This window comes from Gossypium hirsutum, chromosome D03, assembly GCF_007990345.1.
Source record: "Gossypium hirsutum isolate 1008001.06 chromosome D03, Gossypium_hirsutum_v2.1, whole genome shotgun sequence".
In the NCBI taxonomy this organism is placed as follows: domain Eukaryota; kingdom Viridiplantae; phylum Streptophyta; class Magnoliopsida; order Malvales; family Malvaceae; genus Gossypium; species Gossypium hirsutum.
The window spans coordinates 38,594,320-38,610,641 of NC_053439.1; the positions used below are offsets into that span (position 1 = coordinate 38,594,320).

The 16,322-nt window shown below is 30.6% G+C and overlaps 1 protein-coding gene and 1 long non-coding RNA gene across 2 annotated transcripts; one reads left to right on the forward strand and one right to left on the reverse strand.

Annotated features, from left to right (window-relative positions):
- Positions 1 to 1,221: 1,221 nt before the first annotated feature.
- LOC121215480 (uncharacterized) lies at positions 1,222 to 9,595 on the reverse strand. The gene is made up of 2 exons (XR_005911341.1): positions 9,349 to 9,595; positions 1,222 to 1,708 (listed from the first exon to the last, which is right to left on the reverse strand). It is a non-coding gene; the product is annotated as an uncharacterized lncRNA (long non-coding RNA).
- On the forward strand, positions 5,915 to 7,682 carry LOC107949806 (40S ribosomal protein S2-2). The gene is made up of 2 exons (XM_016884571.2): positions 5,915 to 6,784; positions 7,329 to 7,682. The coding sequence occupies exons 1-2, from the start codon at positions 6,134 to 6,136 to the stop codon at positions 7,485 to 7,487; spliced, it is 810 nt and encodes a 269-aa protein (XP_016740060.1). The 5' UTR covers positions 5,915 to 6,133; the 3' UTR covers positions 7,488 to 7,682.
- Positions 9,596 to 16,322: the final 6,727 nt, after the last annotated feature.

Genomic DNA, 16,322 nt, shown 5'->3' on the forward strand with positions numbered 1-16,322 from the left:
TTAGTAAAATATTAGGATACGTATGACATGCTATTAGGGTTATATCCATGATTGATCAGGGATTTTACATGTTTTTACGAGATCTAGCATTTGTTGTAGATTTTGGGTTATATGTATCTAAGCCCATACGAGTAACCTCGATATAATGTTAGATTGTGTGAGCAATTATGTTATAATGTCAACTTGTGTGAGCAATCCTAATATATTGTCATCTTGTGTGAGAAACTTATTCCTGTGCATCTGAGTCCGTTTTACTATAGTTCCATTGGGAAATATTCAGTTGAATGAAAATGGAAATTGAACTGTGGAATGGAAATGAAATGGTATTTTGGTAATACTTGATATATAAATTGATACACGACTTTGTTTAAATTGTGATATTACTTATGGTTCTAGAATGTAACTAGTGCATTTAATTGATGATGTTGTTATATGTATAGATATGTCATAATGTGCTAAGGATAGTTAAGTTAGTTGTTCATTAGATTAGTGAACTATGTCTTAACGATTAGGGTATGATTTAGTTTCTATTTGAACTTACTAACCATTCTTAAGGCTTACTTTAGTTATGTAGTGATGTATGTTTTCCCGTTACTAACTAAAAATACGATGAAGGCAAGCGCACCTATCGATAAATAGTATAGCTACAGTGAGTAAAGATATTGTATCCACGAGGACTAAAAGTATTAGTAATTACCGTTTTCCTATTATTTAGCCGACAAATTAGAGTGATTGCCTTAAACTAAAATTTACTAAATTAATCTAACTAAAGAACTCAACAGAGAATGAATCAGGAAAATAATCGAATAATAACCAATGAGAGCAACAATACCCAAGAAAGAATCCACCTAGACTTCATCTATTATTATGAATCTGATTTAAACAATTTATTCACTTGGTATCTTGATCCGTAGAAATCCCTAAATTATGTTAATATCTCTTTCGAGAGAAAGAGCAACTGACTCTAGGTTGATTAACTGAAATTTATTTATATTTAAAACCCCTATTGTCACATTAATTCGATCTATGGATTCCCCTATTAGATTTTACTCTAATCCGGTAGATTTATGTCGTCCTATTTCTAGGATTGCATACAACTTCACTCAACTATGCTAGATCTACTCTTAAATAGGGACTTTTGCTTTTCTGATTAAGCACATTAAACATGAATTAATATCCCAAAAATATTAAAATAAGAGATAAGCACGCATAACGAAGAATAAGAATAAAGTATTTATCGCTTAAAACATAAATTAAATAATAGAATTCATCATAGGGTTCATCTTCCCTAGGTATCTAGGGAATTAGTTCATAATTGTGAATGAAAACATCTCAAAGTCAGAATAACCACAAGAAATAAATAAACTCATAAAAATTTCAAGAGAAATTAAAAGGAGGTCTTCAATCTTGATGGAAATCCACTTCAGAGTTGGCTCCAAAGGTGTTCTTCGAGTTATTTTCTTCGATATTCTCTGATGGCCCCCTCTTTTTTTTCTTCTATTTGGTATTTATAGACTTTAGAATGCCCAAAAAGCCTAAAAATTGCATTTTTCCGCATGTTTGGGATGCAAGTCACGAAATCAACATGGCCTAGCACATGGTCGTGTGTCCAGCTCATGTGGGAAGGCCCAGCCCGTGTGGCTCCTAAAATATGCTCTTTTTGTTTGATTTTCGCTCATTTTTTTTTCTCTTTTTGCTCTCGAATGCTCTTCGAAGTGTAGAAACATGAATTCAAAGGATTATGAGCATAAAATTCACCAATTTTCATAAGTAATCATCCCAAAACACATTAATAACAGGATTAAAATATGTTACTTTTATCACTTATCATTTAGTCTCCTTGTAGATTTTCACCTTGTGGAATTGCCGAGCTGGATCAACAAAAGAGCACACACACTATCTTGAGACAATAGTTATATGTTCATTTTGAAACTAGACTTGGTGGCATGTACATAATAAGGTCTCTTAGTGTACAAATGATCAAGTTGGAGTAGTAGTCATATGGTAGCTTGGTAATGTTTAATTTTGAACATTTAATATGTTGTACATATCCAAATGAGGCACGTTTTGACCAAGTTAATGCCATGAAAATTATAACCTTACTTATGAATGGATAGTATATTATGCTTTGAAATGGGACTAATTGAAATGGTTAGGTAGATTAATGAATTAGAAGTAGCAGGTTGAATGTTAATTGTGTTCTGTGGTTTGGTATATAATTTAGTTAGATAGCATCAAGCTTATTGATCATGTGAAAATAGTTTTGGAAGTGTTGGATATGGAAATTGAACTGAAAAGTTCTATATGCTTAGATGGTGTAAGATTGAGTTGCATGATATTGAAAAGAAATTGTAATGGCTATGTAATTTAATTTAGTTGACATATCCATTATTTTATTGAAATGGTTATGTGGTTTTGTTAACATGGAATGGTATGGAATTTGGATATTTTTTTTATTGTAAAGGAGATGTATGAACCATTTAGGTTGTGTTGCAAGTTGTTGAATTGGGACCAAAATGGTGTTTTTTGCTAAAATAGTGTCCTCGTATTGACTACCAACACGCAACGTCGCAACATAAGCCGACAGTGAGTGACATCGCGACGTCAATATGCTTGAAGTCACGACGTGACTTACTGTGTTGGCCACGTCACGACGAGGAAATGAGAAAGTCACAATGTCGATTCGAAAATTTCAAAACTTCACAATTTGATCCTAATTCATGCTCAAGTTGGCAGAAAAGTTTTTGAAAGCTCGTATAAAACCCGAAAATGATTGAATAATGCAGAATGAATGTATATGATATTTATTTATGTCTGTGATTGATTAAATGATGTAAATTGTATGCTATTAGTTCAACAATGAATGTAATATTTCATAGCTTGGATTTGACGATTAGGTCAGGAAAATGGTGTTATAGAACCAATCTTTGATGGTACAAAATTAATTCAATGCTCTAGAATAGCTAATACATGGTTATTCGAAGAAACAAAACAATAATTAATGCATTATGTTCTAGTCAGTCTCAAATAAATTATTTTGTTTTAAAAGGATGTAAGTCGTAACAAATATCATATTGAGACTGTGGATGAGGAGATGATTAATTTCTATATATAAATCTATTATATTGGTTAAGAATTTGTATTAGAAAACTATCATATTTTCCTCTACTTTGTACTATGCATATATTTGTATGGTTAAATCATATGCAATGGTAAACCATAGGTTTGCTAGTCTAAATATATCAATTAGTTGGCATGATTGGTTAGACCATCCCGATCAATAATGATGTAATAAATGGGAACTTACATGGATATTTATTAGAGAACCTGAAGATTCTTCATTTTAAAGATTTCTTAAGTGTTGTTTGTTCTCAAATGATTTATTAAAACCTCACTAACAAAAGTTGAGATTGAATATATTGCATTTCTGAAAGAAATATGAGCTCATTTATCCAACAAGTGGATGTTTTCATATAATTTTGGTAGATGCATTTACAAGTTAATCACATGTGAGTTATCAACTTGCAACCTATAATTTGCGAGATTACTTGTTTGATGATTCGTTTAAGAATAAAACTTTCAAATTATGCAATCAATATAATTCTTGCTAATGTAGGTGAGTTTGTTTCTTGGACTTTCAATTATTTTTGAATGCTAGATTGTCAATGCGAGTAACTATCACAAAACCCTATTGTTTATACGTATAAAATGGTTTTACAGAATTTATAAAGTACATGCCTTTAGTTAATAGCTAAACCATATCTTTTGAGAACAAAAGTTTTTTGTATATGTACAAGGATATTATATTTTACATGAACTGACACTTGTACACACCATGCCAATAAGTTATAATAAATACTCTCCATTACAATTGGTTTTTGGTCAAGAGATAAATTCAACCCATTTTTGAATTTTTGAATGTTTGATATTTGTTCAAGTGGCTCCACCACAATGCCCAAAATGAATTTTCAAATAAAGTTGGGAATATATATTAATTATGAGTCTCATTGTATTATCAAATGTTTTAAATGAATTGAAGATTCAATTATGACATGATTTGTGATTATTATTTGATTTGATAGTTTTTCCAACATTAGGGAGAGAGAAATAATAGCTTGATAAATAGATTACTTGAAATGAATTATCATTATCTATATCCTCGTAGAAAATGATTTGAGCCAAAAGTTCTAAAAGATATTTCACTTTATTACAAATTAACTACCACATGCATTTATTGATCAGATGAGAATAACAAGTGTTATATACAAGCTAATGTTTTGATTTAAATTGGAGTCCTAGTACGAAATTTGTAAGAATAAAATGAAAGTAATGCATACTTGAAGCATGATATATCGATTGGTTTCAAAGAGAAAATTCTCATAATAGAAAATAATAAAGATAGATGGTCATATAGTGGAGGTAAGTGTTCCTGAAGAGACCCAAAACATAACTAATTATTAAAACTCCAGAAGAGATTCAGGTACCTAAAATTGAAGATGATAATAGTGAAAATAAAGAGATCTCGATAAGTCATGTCAATATGAGAAAATATGGAACTATGAGAATAGAAAGTTGTCAACAACAATTTTGCATGCAGTATAATTATTGAAATAATGAAAGAAAATGAGAATCTTTAATAAATTTGTCAATAAATATAGACATGAAATAAATTGGCTAGAATGAAAAGAAGCAATTCAAGTAAAATTAAATTCATAAAGTTTTTGAACTAGTAGTCCAAATGTCTAAAAGTATAAAACTAGTGAGGTATGAATGCGTAGTTTTGTGAAAACAAAATAAGAAAAACGAAAATTTTCGCTAAGTCCTAGCATTGAGTATGAAACGTATAATATTCTTTTATGGTGGATGCAATAACTTTTAGATATTTTATTACTTTAGCAGTTTATGAAAGATTTGACATACGTCTTATAATTGTTGTTACAATCTTTATATGAATTACTATATAGTGAAGTTTGAAATCCTTGAAGGATTTAGAATGTTAGAAGCATATAAAAATTCCCAAGAAATTATTCAATATGTTTGTGTAAACATTTATATGCATTGAAATGATTTGAACATATGGGGTAAATTCGACTTAGCGAATAATACTTGAAGAAAGATTATAAAAGGATTCAAATTACCAATATATATTTTTAAATATCATGATCAAGTTTTGCTATTATTATTATTGGAACTCCTAAAGAAATCAAAATATGTTTTCCTAAAATTCTTCCTCACTCATGACATTTAGAAGAACAATGATATAAACATTTATCAAACACCACACCATTCAAGTGATCATTAAAATGTTAGTATTCAAGATTAAATACATAGATATGTATTTAATAAATGTTGTTTGATAAATATTCATATCATCATTGGGTTTGTCCCATTGAATTTTCTCGGTAAAGTTTTTAACGAGTCCGTATGTTATATATATTATAAATATTTTTTCTTTCACTAGAACTTTTTTTTCCCGTAGGGCTTTTACTTTAGTAAGGTTTTAATAAAGCAATTAAGATAAGTTTGATATACTTTAGGGTTCTAGCAATAATTAAAAGTAGAGTTTTATTTCATTTATACTTTTTATGTATATAAATATAGACTTCAGGGAAACATTATAAACATTCCCATTAATGAATAAATTAGGTTCTCTTTTGTTCCCCAAATTTGGTTTTGTTATTTACTCTCTTTATTTTATAACAAAAACGAATAAAAACTAGGTTTTTATATTTTTATTGTCCATTTTTTGTAATTAATGAAACTTAAACCTCTAAATTTTTTAATTTTGTAAGAAAGATGATACAATTAAACCAACTATATAAAATTGTTAATATGAACTGCTTTTATTTTTTATGGATCGGTTTTAATTGGTTTTGAAAAAAAGGTTATATTGAACAAATTTCATTGGTTTTTTAAAATTATCTCTTATATATTGTTTCTAAATTTTATTTTCATAAACTTTTATAAATGTTTTTTTTTTGAGCTCGACAAATACAACGGAAGCCCATAGCCCATAAACTTTTTGTTAGCCCAAAAAATCAAAACCCTAACTTGCTCACTCTCTGCCTATAAAATCCTAACCCTAGCCGCTTCCATTTGTCTCAAACCCTAACCAAAGGCAAAAGGAAAAAAAATGGCAGAAAGAGGCGGAGGTGAACGCGGCGCTTTCAGGCGTGGCTTTGGTGGTGGTAGAGGTGACCGTGGTCCAAGAGGCAGGCGCCGCGGCCGCAAGGACGAAGAGGAAAAATGGGTACCCGTCACGAAACTTGGCCGCTTAGTCAAAGCCGGCAAGATCACATCCCTTGAGCAAATCTACCTCCATTCTCTCCCGATCAAGGAGTACCAAATCATCGACCAACTCGTCGGCCCTTCACTGAAAGACGAGGTCATGAAGATCACTCCAGTTCAGAAACAAACTCGCGCCGGTCAGCGTACGCGGTTCAAGGCCTTTGTCGTCGTCGGTGACGGAAATGGACACGTTGGACTCGGTGTCAAATGTAGCAAGGAAGTTGCGACGGCTATAAGAGGGGCAATCATATTGGCTAAGTTGTCAGTGATACCGGTTAGAAGAGGTTACTGGGGAAATAAGATCGGAAAACCTCATACTGTGCCATGCAAGGTTACCGGGAAATGTGGGTCCGTCACCGTTAGGATGGTGCCGGCTCCTAGAGGTGCTGGTATTGTGGCTGCTAGGGTTCCCAAAAAGGTGCTTCAGTTTGCTGGGATTGAAGATGTCTTCACTTCTTCAAGGGGTTCAACCAAAACTCTTGGAAACTTTGTCAAGGTATCAACTTTTTCTCCGAATATTTTTTATTTGATTTGATATTTTCGTAATTTAAGACTGTTTATGGGTTTATCTAGATCTGTTTGAATATGGGTTGCTTAATGTTCCAGTTTCTATTCATTAACTTTTGTTTTGTTGCCTACTGTTTCTTCTTTCATACGATGAGATATTATTGTTTGCTTGATTTATATGAAACATATATAGATCTATTTTAATAAGTATAATGTTAGTTAATTGAATTTAAATTTGTGATTTAGGTTAGGTGGTCGCCGATGCTTTGTATATCCTAGCATGTTTTGGGATTTGTGTTGTCTATGGTGAATATGAATGTGTTTTTCTATGTGTGCGTGTATGCATATATATTAAATAACCTTAAGATGTATAAACATGATAATAAACTCTTAAAGAATAGTCTGATACCATATGTGTTTTGCTTGAACTTGAAGAATTAGAGTTTGAAGTGAACTACACTTAATATGTGATTCAGAGATGCGAATTTATTGATTATATCTCATTATTGGTTGTTGTTACTCAAAACTTGCAGGCCACCTTTGAATGTCTTCTGAAAACATATGGTTTCTTGACACCGGATTTCTGGAGAGAGACTCGTTTCACAAGGTCTCCATTCCAGGAGTATACTGATCTGTTGGGAAAGCCATCGAAGACCCTTGTACTGGAAGATGTCGAGAGAGTTGATATCTGATTGAAGATCAACAGGGTCATTACTTATTAGTAAGTTGGGTGTGTTTCTAGGTCCTTTCTATGTTGCAATCTTTAATTGTGTCTTGCTTGTTTTGATTTTGTCATGAGATTAAATCAGTAATGGTTCAATTTTGTTGTGTTTTTTCATCTGGATTCTTTATAAAGATTGTGGATGAGTTGAGGACTTGTCTATTTATGTGCTGCTTGCTTGTGAATTAATGTTTCATAATATGATAGCATGCTTCTTATCAAGTCTAAATTCGAAAGAATATGGATCATTTGTCAACCCAAAAGACTGGTTGGAGCAGGCTTTACAAAATCTCTCTAGGCCCCATTTTTTAAAAAAATTCCACATGTTTCACCCTGTGATGAAAAATATTGGATTGGGTGAGTTAGGATTGAAATCGAGCCGAGCAGAGTGACAAGTTTGAGTAGAAGCTTTCTATGTCCAAGTTAACTTGTCATATTATGTCTTTTAGTGGTCAAATTTGTTTGACGTTGATTTTATAAATTTATTTTTTTGGTGTAAAAATTTGTTTTCAGAACTTGAATAGATTAGTTTTTAAAATATTTTTATAAAAAATAAATTAAAATAATGGAAGTCGAAGTGCGGAAAAATTGACGGTGACTTGATTAAGCTTTGTTTGATGCCCACTTTTTTCATAGGGAAATTATGGGTCTTTTTTTAAAAGGTTAGAGAAATCCTGCAAATTACAGAAAGTCAAGAAGCTCAATTTTATAAAAGAGGGGTCAGAAGCACTTAAATTTTTTCAACAAAACCTAAAATTGAAAAAAAAAAAGTCCCCCTTTGGATGTAACAGAGGCCAGGGCGTTTGAATTTGTAGTGCAAAAATTGCTGAAGTGATGCTCAAGTCTTGGATCTCCTCCATTGAGGTGAGATTTCCCAACTGACGGCAATATTTTCACTGGAGGGTTAAGCACCAGTTTCAGCAACACTACTGTTTCTTCTTATTAGAGGTGTTCATGGGCCGGGTCGAGTCGAGCTCAAAAAAATTTAGCCTGATTATTAGGCTTGGGCCTGGCCTAGAATATGGGTCTGAAATTTTGCCTAGCCCGGCCCGTGGAGAAAATATGAAGCTCTGGCTCGGCCTGGCCTGGCCTTTTTTTTTTACTTAAAACTAATTGTTATTAAAATTATATCAAATATCAAATTATATTTTTTTTATATATTCTATATAATGAACAAAAAAAAATAAAATAGGATTACTTATTTGAATTTAATTACAAACAATCAATTCTTAAAAAAAGAGAATAAAAATAAAAAATGATTATACAAGTAATTATAAAACAATTAACTCGAATTTAATTACTTTTAACTTTTTAACTTAAATATTTTAAATTTTATCATATCATTACATTTTTATGCTTTTAAAGGATAACAAATTAACAATATTATACTAAATCTGTTAATTTACGGCCAATTTTGCATTTCCCAAAGGTAATTTATGGCCTCACAATTTTATACTTTTGTTCTTGGCTATATTTTGTCTTAATTATTTATGGCCAAATTAGTTATTTACGAATAGTATATAGAAAGCATTTGAAGAAGACTCTTCATTTTGGGATTGTTAAATAGACTTGATAAATCTGCTTATGACAGCTTGTAAAAACTGATTCTCACCATTTTAACAATGATTTGCACTTTCAAAAGTATAATTGCAGAAGAATCGAAGTGAAGAGAAACTAAAACTTAAAACTTTGGGGCTTCATAATAACAAAAAGATAACATTTTTCAACAGTTCATATCATAAAAATAATACCTTCGAACAGTACATATCATTTTAAAAGAAAACAAAAACAAATCTTTGGACAGCATAAAACATAAAGCATAAAAAAAATACCTTCGGAAGTTGTAGAAGAATCGAAGTGAAGAGAAGTAGAGAACAACAACAACGCTAGCGTCGTGGAACTGGAGCCTGGAGGTGGAGTCGTCAAGGACCGTACACCGGAGGTGGGATGGTTGATCGGTGGAGGTGGAGGTGGGGTTTTCGATTTGGGGGAAAAATAAAGGAGGGAAGGGAAGGGGTTAGGGATTCTGAAGTTTGAATGGGTGGGGGAAATGGGAAAGGTAAGTAGATAACTAAAATTGTAAATGTAATAAATAATAATAATATATATTAATTATAACCGGGCCGGGCTGGGCCCAGGCCAAAAAAGTGGTACCCGAGGCCTGACCCATATTCTAAACAGGCCTATTTTTTTGCCCAAGCTCATATTTCGGGCCTATATTTTTACCCAAACCCTCCCATATTTCGAGCGGGCCGTCGGGCCGAGCTGGGCCGCCCGACCCATGAACACCTCTAATTCTTATCAAATGTACTTTCTTTTATCCATTTCTCTCTTTTTTCCCCCAAGTCTTAACCTATTAACTCATAAAATATTTTTTTATACCTAATATATGTTATTTAAATATGCTAAATATTCTTAATATTTTATATGTTAAATATTATTAAAAAAATACTTGTAAAATAATAATCTAATGGACTTGGATCAATGTAAAATAGTTTAAATAAATAATAAATAATTACATCACTAATAAAAATTCATATTACGCATTATCATTTAATTAATAAATTATAAATTAACATATTTTTAATAATTTTTCAAAAATGATATATTTTAAAAGTTTTATTATATACTATTTTTAGCTTAATGTCCTTAACAGTAATTTTTCATTCTTATTTAGTTACATTTGAATTCAAACATATATCTCATCATTAATTTTAATTTCACTGCTACAATATATTCAAATATATTCAATTTCACCGTTTTTGTTGTTTTTAATCTCACAACCCATCTAAAGTTACCAACAATGGAAGTGAGAAGGGACATATTAGGTAGAAGCACTATGGAACCCTTGTTTTCGGAATGATCGTATTTTGTCTCTTTTACTAAAAAAACAAGTAAAGTAGTCCCTTACATTAGTGAAAAAAGCATATTGATCATTTTTATTAAAAATTTCATCCATTTGTCTTATTAAAAACTAATGTGGTTGACAAAATAACTAGATAGTAACATATGGCATGTCATGTGTTCCTCATATTGATGTATAGAGACCATAGAAATGAATATAATTTTTAACACAAGGACCAAGTTACTCTTTAATCTAACGTATAATAACCAGTTTACTTATTTTTTTAGTAGAGAGGATAAAATGCAATTCAACTTTTAAATACATGAGCCTTTGTGGTACTTTTACTGATATATTAAGAGTAAAGTACTATTTTGAAACTAAAAATATTTTATAAAAAAAGTTTTATTAAGTTTACAAATTACTCGAATTAAATATTAATATATTTGAACTTTGATTTGTTTGGTAACTCGAACTCGAGTTTAGGTAAAAAATGGTTGTGCTTGAAAAAAGCTTTCGTCTCCTATTTACCCTATTGGGAACCAATGATCCATATATACCTAAGAACTAGAGAATTAAAGAATTGATTAAGAACCCCATGTGATGGCTTGATGGTTAAGGGTGTTCACTGTCCCAAGTGTAGCTTGGGTTCGAGTCACGTTTGTCGCGTTGGTTGTTTAGGCTTTATCCTGTTATTATAATTCATAACAGATTGGTTGAGGTTATGTCTATCGCCAAAGACTTCACATTTATTGTTTGATGGTAAGGTTGTGCCTACCTATGGACTCAATGTTCATTGCCTAGTTCAAGAATTTGTCTGTTTGCATTACTTGTGCAATATTGTGTGTAGCATTATGATGAATACATGTCTTACATTAGACCTTTTGGGCTATTTATCCTTTATTCTAGGGTGGTATAATATGTCCCTCCTTGATTCTCCGACCCTTACTGCCTAACTTGAGAGCGGACAGCTAATGCATTCCACTTATTGAATAGGGTTCTATGGTCGGCCTGCGACCCCTGGACACCAAAGGCGTCCTTGGGGTGATCTCGTAGTTCCTACGGGGTGGAGACGATGGGGTTGGCTCATGGATTTTCCTTCTTTTTGCCGCATTTCGCTAAAAGGTTGAAGGGAGATAATGCATCAAGCTGTTCGCAAGGGCCAACTTGATCCTCTTCCCCAGGGATCCCAGATGGGGGAACCTAGGGGAGCCACTGACTCCAACTACCGTCCATGTACGATCCATACTAGATCTAACCAGCCGCCCATCCTACCTCTTCTACGTTCTTGACAACCCATCTTTGTCTCAGTAGGAGGACCTAGGTTAGGGTTGTGTAATACGAGTGTCCAAGTTAAAAAGGAGAAATGGATGTGGAGTCAATATCTTTGGGTAGATAGCATCCTAATTTCAAACTACTACTAATAATAATACCAACTCCACATGTTTCACCCAGTGATAATATATTTGGGTTTGAATAGTGAGAAACTCTAGTCTGAGAAGAAATTTATTACACAAAGCTTATTCTTTGGACTTGATTAAGTTTGATTTTGTATTTAAATAATAACTTTAAAGAATACAAACAACAAAATTTTTTCACAAAAGAAGAGGAGGTTATTATGAAATGCCAAAAGAAACAAGGGTTTTAAAGTATTTGGCCATTTGTGCTTGGTTTTAATGATTTGGCATTTTGAGCTATTAATCAAATTAGAAAAAAAAATCAAAATATTTTCAAGGCATTACCACTCAAGGTTTTGTAAAATGCAAGTGTAGTTGAAGCTGTCTTATTAATGAGATGGATTGTTTGTCATCACTTGGTATTTTGTATTTGAATGAATTTAGAATATATTTTAAAATGTTTGAGAGTTTGGGGTCCTCAATAGTTTTTGAAACTGTCAAACTTCACATGTTTTAACTTATTGGTAATAAATGTGTTTCTTTTAAGGAAAAAAAATTCAAAATTAGGATAAAAATGGTTAGTTAATCTGCTTGAAGTCTAATTTCAAGAATTACAAATTTTTCAATATATAAAATTCTTTAAAGATTAAATAAGCTCTAAAACTATACTTATTTTTCCATTTTGTTCTAATTTAGTATTTAAAGTATTAAAATTTTCTATTTTTGGTCCATTTTACAATAGTTGTTAAAAAATTTGTTTGGCCACTTTGGCCAATGGAAAAGTGTCACATGACTTTTTTTTGTCAATGAAAAAATGCCACATGACAACTAAATTTATTTAAAATAAAAATTTAAAATTTAAATTCAAAAATAAAAAAATATAACATTAAATATTTAAATATTAAAAAATATTATTGACATTGACTTACCATTAATAGGCATTTGCCGACCATGTCGCGCTATTAAAATCAACATGTGTCTTTTTTTTTATTTTTTAAAATTTAAAAAGTTTAATTGTTTTATAAAATTATAAATTATAAAATATATAATTTAAAATTTCAAAATAATACATAAAAATTGAAATTTTTTATAAAAATTAAAAAATTATTTAAATTTCAAGTAATTGCAAAAAAAAACCCTTGAAATTTAAATATCTTTTTAGAATTTTATAAAAAAATTAATTTTTGTTATATCTTATTAAGTGGATGTCCATCATGATCAAGATAAAGTTTTGATGTACTTTAAATTCTAATAGTTATTAGAATTAGATCTCTACTTCTTTTATACTTCTTATGCTTATAAATAGAAATTCTGATGAAGCATTGAAAATCATCCCTTTGATTAATAAAGTACATTCTATGTTGCTTTCATATTTTTTTGTTTTTTATTCTATCTATCTCTCTTTATTTTATAACACATTATCAGCACGATGATTTTCTATTTTTTAAAATATTTCGAAGTCGTCCCACTAATCAAATTCTTTTTCACCTTAAATTTTCTCCCTTACAACTTCATCTTCAGGATGTTGAAAGATTCAATCTCAAAATGTATTGTGGTTCTTATTCCCAATCTTTGATTTATAATTGTACAAGCATAGGTAAAGAATAGATTTGTCAAGGTCATGACGATGATGTTAAAGATCTTTAGGTATATTTTACTATGTTTTATTTATTATATCATGTTTATTATAATTGGAGACTAATCATGACAGCATGAATAGATAGATTCTAATTTAAAATCCACACATATTTGCGATGGTGATTATGAAATAAAGAATCTATTGGGACGTTTATAAGTTCATCCTAGTAAATCTATTACATTTCCCGAAGTGAATGTAAACATAAAGAAAATAAAAGATATACTCATGGACCACTAAAAGTGGGAACATAGTAATAAATGAGAGAACAATGAGAGTTCTCAAGATAACTTTTCAATGGGTAAAGATAACTTATGTTATCAATGTAATATGAAAGATTATTGGCCACATATGTGGCATATGCCCAAATATTTTGTTTCTGTTAATATTCTTTGAGGAATGATATAAAAATGTAGTAATGGATTCTATCATTACAGAAAGAAAATATTTACCTTATTTGGTACTGAAACAAACAAATATTATTTCAATTTTTAATAGTACAAAATTAGTTGAAAGTACTAGAAGAGCTAATACATCACTATCCAAAAAGCACAAAATTTGTGATGGTTAATGCATTACTTTTAAAAGTTATTCGTAATGGATCTCATTTTGAGATTGTGAATGAGGAAAATATTATATTTCATATGAATAAAAAAGGGGATTGAGTTATTAATTATATTTATTTTATAATCTTTGTGATATTCTTTTGTTATCATCCTTATTAAATGGTTGAAAGCAAAATATTTGACTGTGAAAAATCCACTGATGAGCAATAGAATATGATAATTCTATCTAAAGTTTATTATGGTTGGATGCACCTAAAGTTGCAAGTTTTTTTAATAACTATGAGTATAACTCTACAATATTCAAAATAAGTTCTCAATTAAAATTACGTGATAAAATATTACTGATGAGAACTTGCAGGAGAGAAAACTTATGTATGAAAAGTCATTGGTTATGTACCTATCGTACACTTGGAAAATAAGATTCACTCTCAAAGTTTGCTATTAATATATTTTTGGGCATTTGAAGATTTTGGCATATTCTCTGAAGCAAATACCGCATATAATTATTTGGAAATTATATTTATTTACTTGGTGGCATTATAGACTTCACATTGATTCAAACATTTCCAGTAGTAAATGTCACTATAGTACTTATACGTGGATACAAATTAAAAGGAATGATAATAAAATATCAATTTGTTACAATTTAGTACAATTGAAACACATGTCAAAGTAAACCAGAAGTTTACTAATACAAATGCGTTTACTACTTGGCGTGACCAGTTAGACCATCCTGGATCATATATGATGCGAAAATTAATTGAGAATTCATATAGAAATCCATTAAAAAACCAGAAGATTCTTTAATTTAAAGAATTCTCATTTGTTGCTTGTTCTCAATAAAAATTAGTTCTTAGAAACTCACTAGCTAAAGTTGAGATTTAATATCTTGTATTTCTGAAATAAATATAAGCCTATTCATCCACAATGTATTGATTTACATTACTTATGAGAACAAAACTTTCTATTTCAGCATGAGATTGTATTGATTTACATGTTGTACGCATCAAGTCAATAAATTATAATTACTCCCCATTACAATTGATTTTTTGTCAATAGCCAAATATTCCCCATCTTGCAATTTTTGGATGTGCGGTATATGTTCCAACTGCTCCACCACAACGCACAAAGATAGGTCATCATAAAAGATTGGGAATCTATACTTTTATGAGTCTCCTTATAATATTTTTGAGCTATTAATTCAATATTTAGTTATTATATGAGTTGTCAGTTTTCCCAACATTAGGGGGAGAGAATAAAAAGCTGGATTAATAAATTGAGAAAATTGCTCGATTAGATTTAAAAAAATTTTATATGGAATAAAACAATCTAGACGTATGTGGTCCAATCGTCTTAATGAATACTTGTTAAAAGAAGGTTACAAAAATGATCCAATATATCCATGTGTCTTTATAAAATATTTTGGATCAGATTTTGAGATAATTGTTGTTTATGTTGATGATCTAAATATTATTGGAACTCTTGAAGAGCTTCAAAATACAATAAATTGTTTAAAGAAAGAATTTGAGATAAAAGATCTTGAAAAAACAAAGTTTTATCTTGGATTACAAATCGAGCATTTAAAAGATGAAATTCATGTTCATTAATCAATTTATACGGAAATGATATTAAATAAATTTTACATGGATAAAGCTCACCCATTAAATACTCCAATGGTTGTACGATTGTTAGATGTGAATAAAGATCAATTTCGTCCTTACGATAATGATAAAGAGTTTCTTGGTCCTAAAGTATCATACCTAAGTGTCATAGGGGCATTGATGTATCTTGCAAACAACACAATACCTGATATAGCTTTCGCTGTAAACTTGTTATCAAGATTTAGTTCTTCTCAAACATGTAGACATTGGAAGAGAATTAAACATGTATTTAGATATTTTAGAGAGACCATTGATATGAGATTATTTTATTCAAACGATTCAAAATCCCTATTAGTTAGCTATGTTGATGCTGGATACTTATAAGATCCACATAAAGGTCAATCTCAAACAAGATATTTATTTATATGTGGGGGTACTGCCATATCATGGCGTTCAACAAAGCAAACATTACTTGTCGCTTCTTCAATCATGCAGAAATAATTGCAATGCATAAGGCAAGTCGAGAGTGTGTTTGGCTAAGGTTATTGACCCAACATATCCAGAAGATATGTAATTTGCCTTTACAGGAAAAGATGTCAACTATCTTATACGAAGATAATGCAGCATGTATAGCTCAATTGAAGGGTGGTTACATCAAAGGTGATAGAACGAAACATATTTCACCAAAATTATTATTCACCCATGATCTTGAGAAAAAAGGTGATATAAATGTTCAGCAAATTCTTTCTAGTGTAATTTAGCAG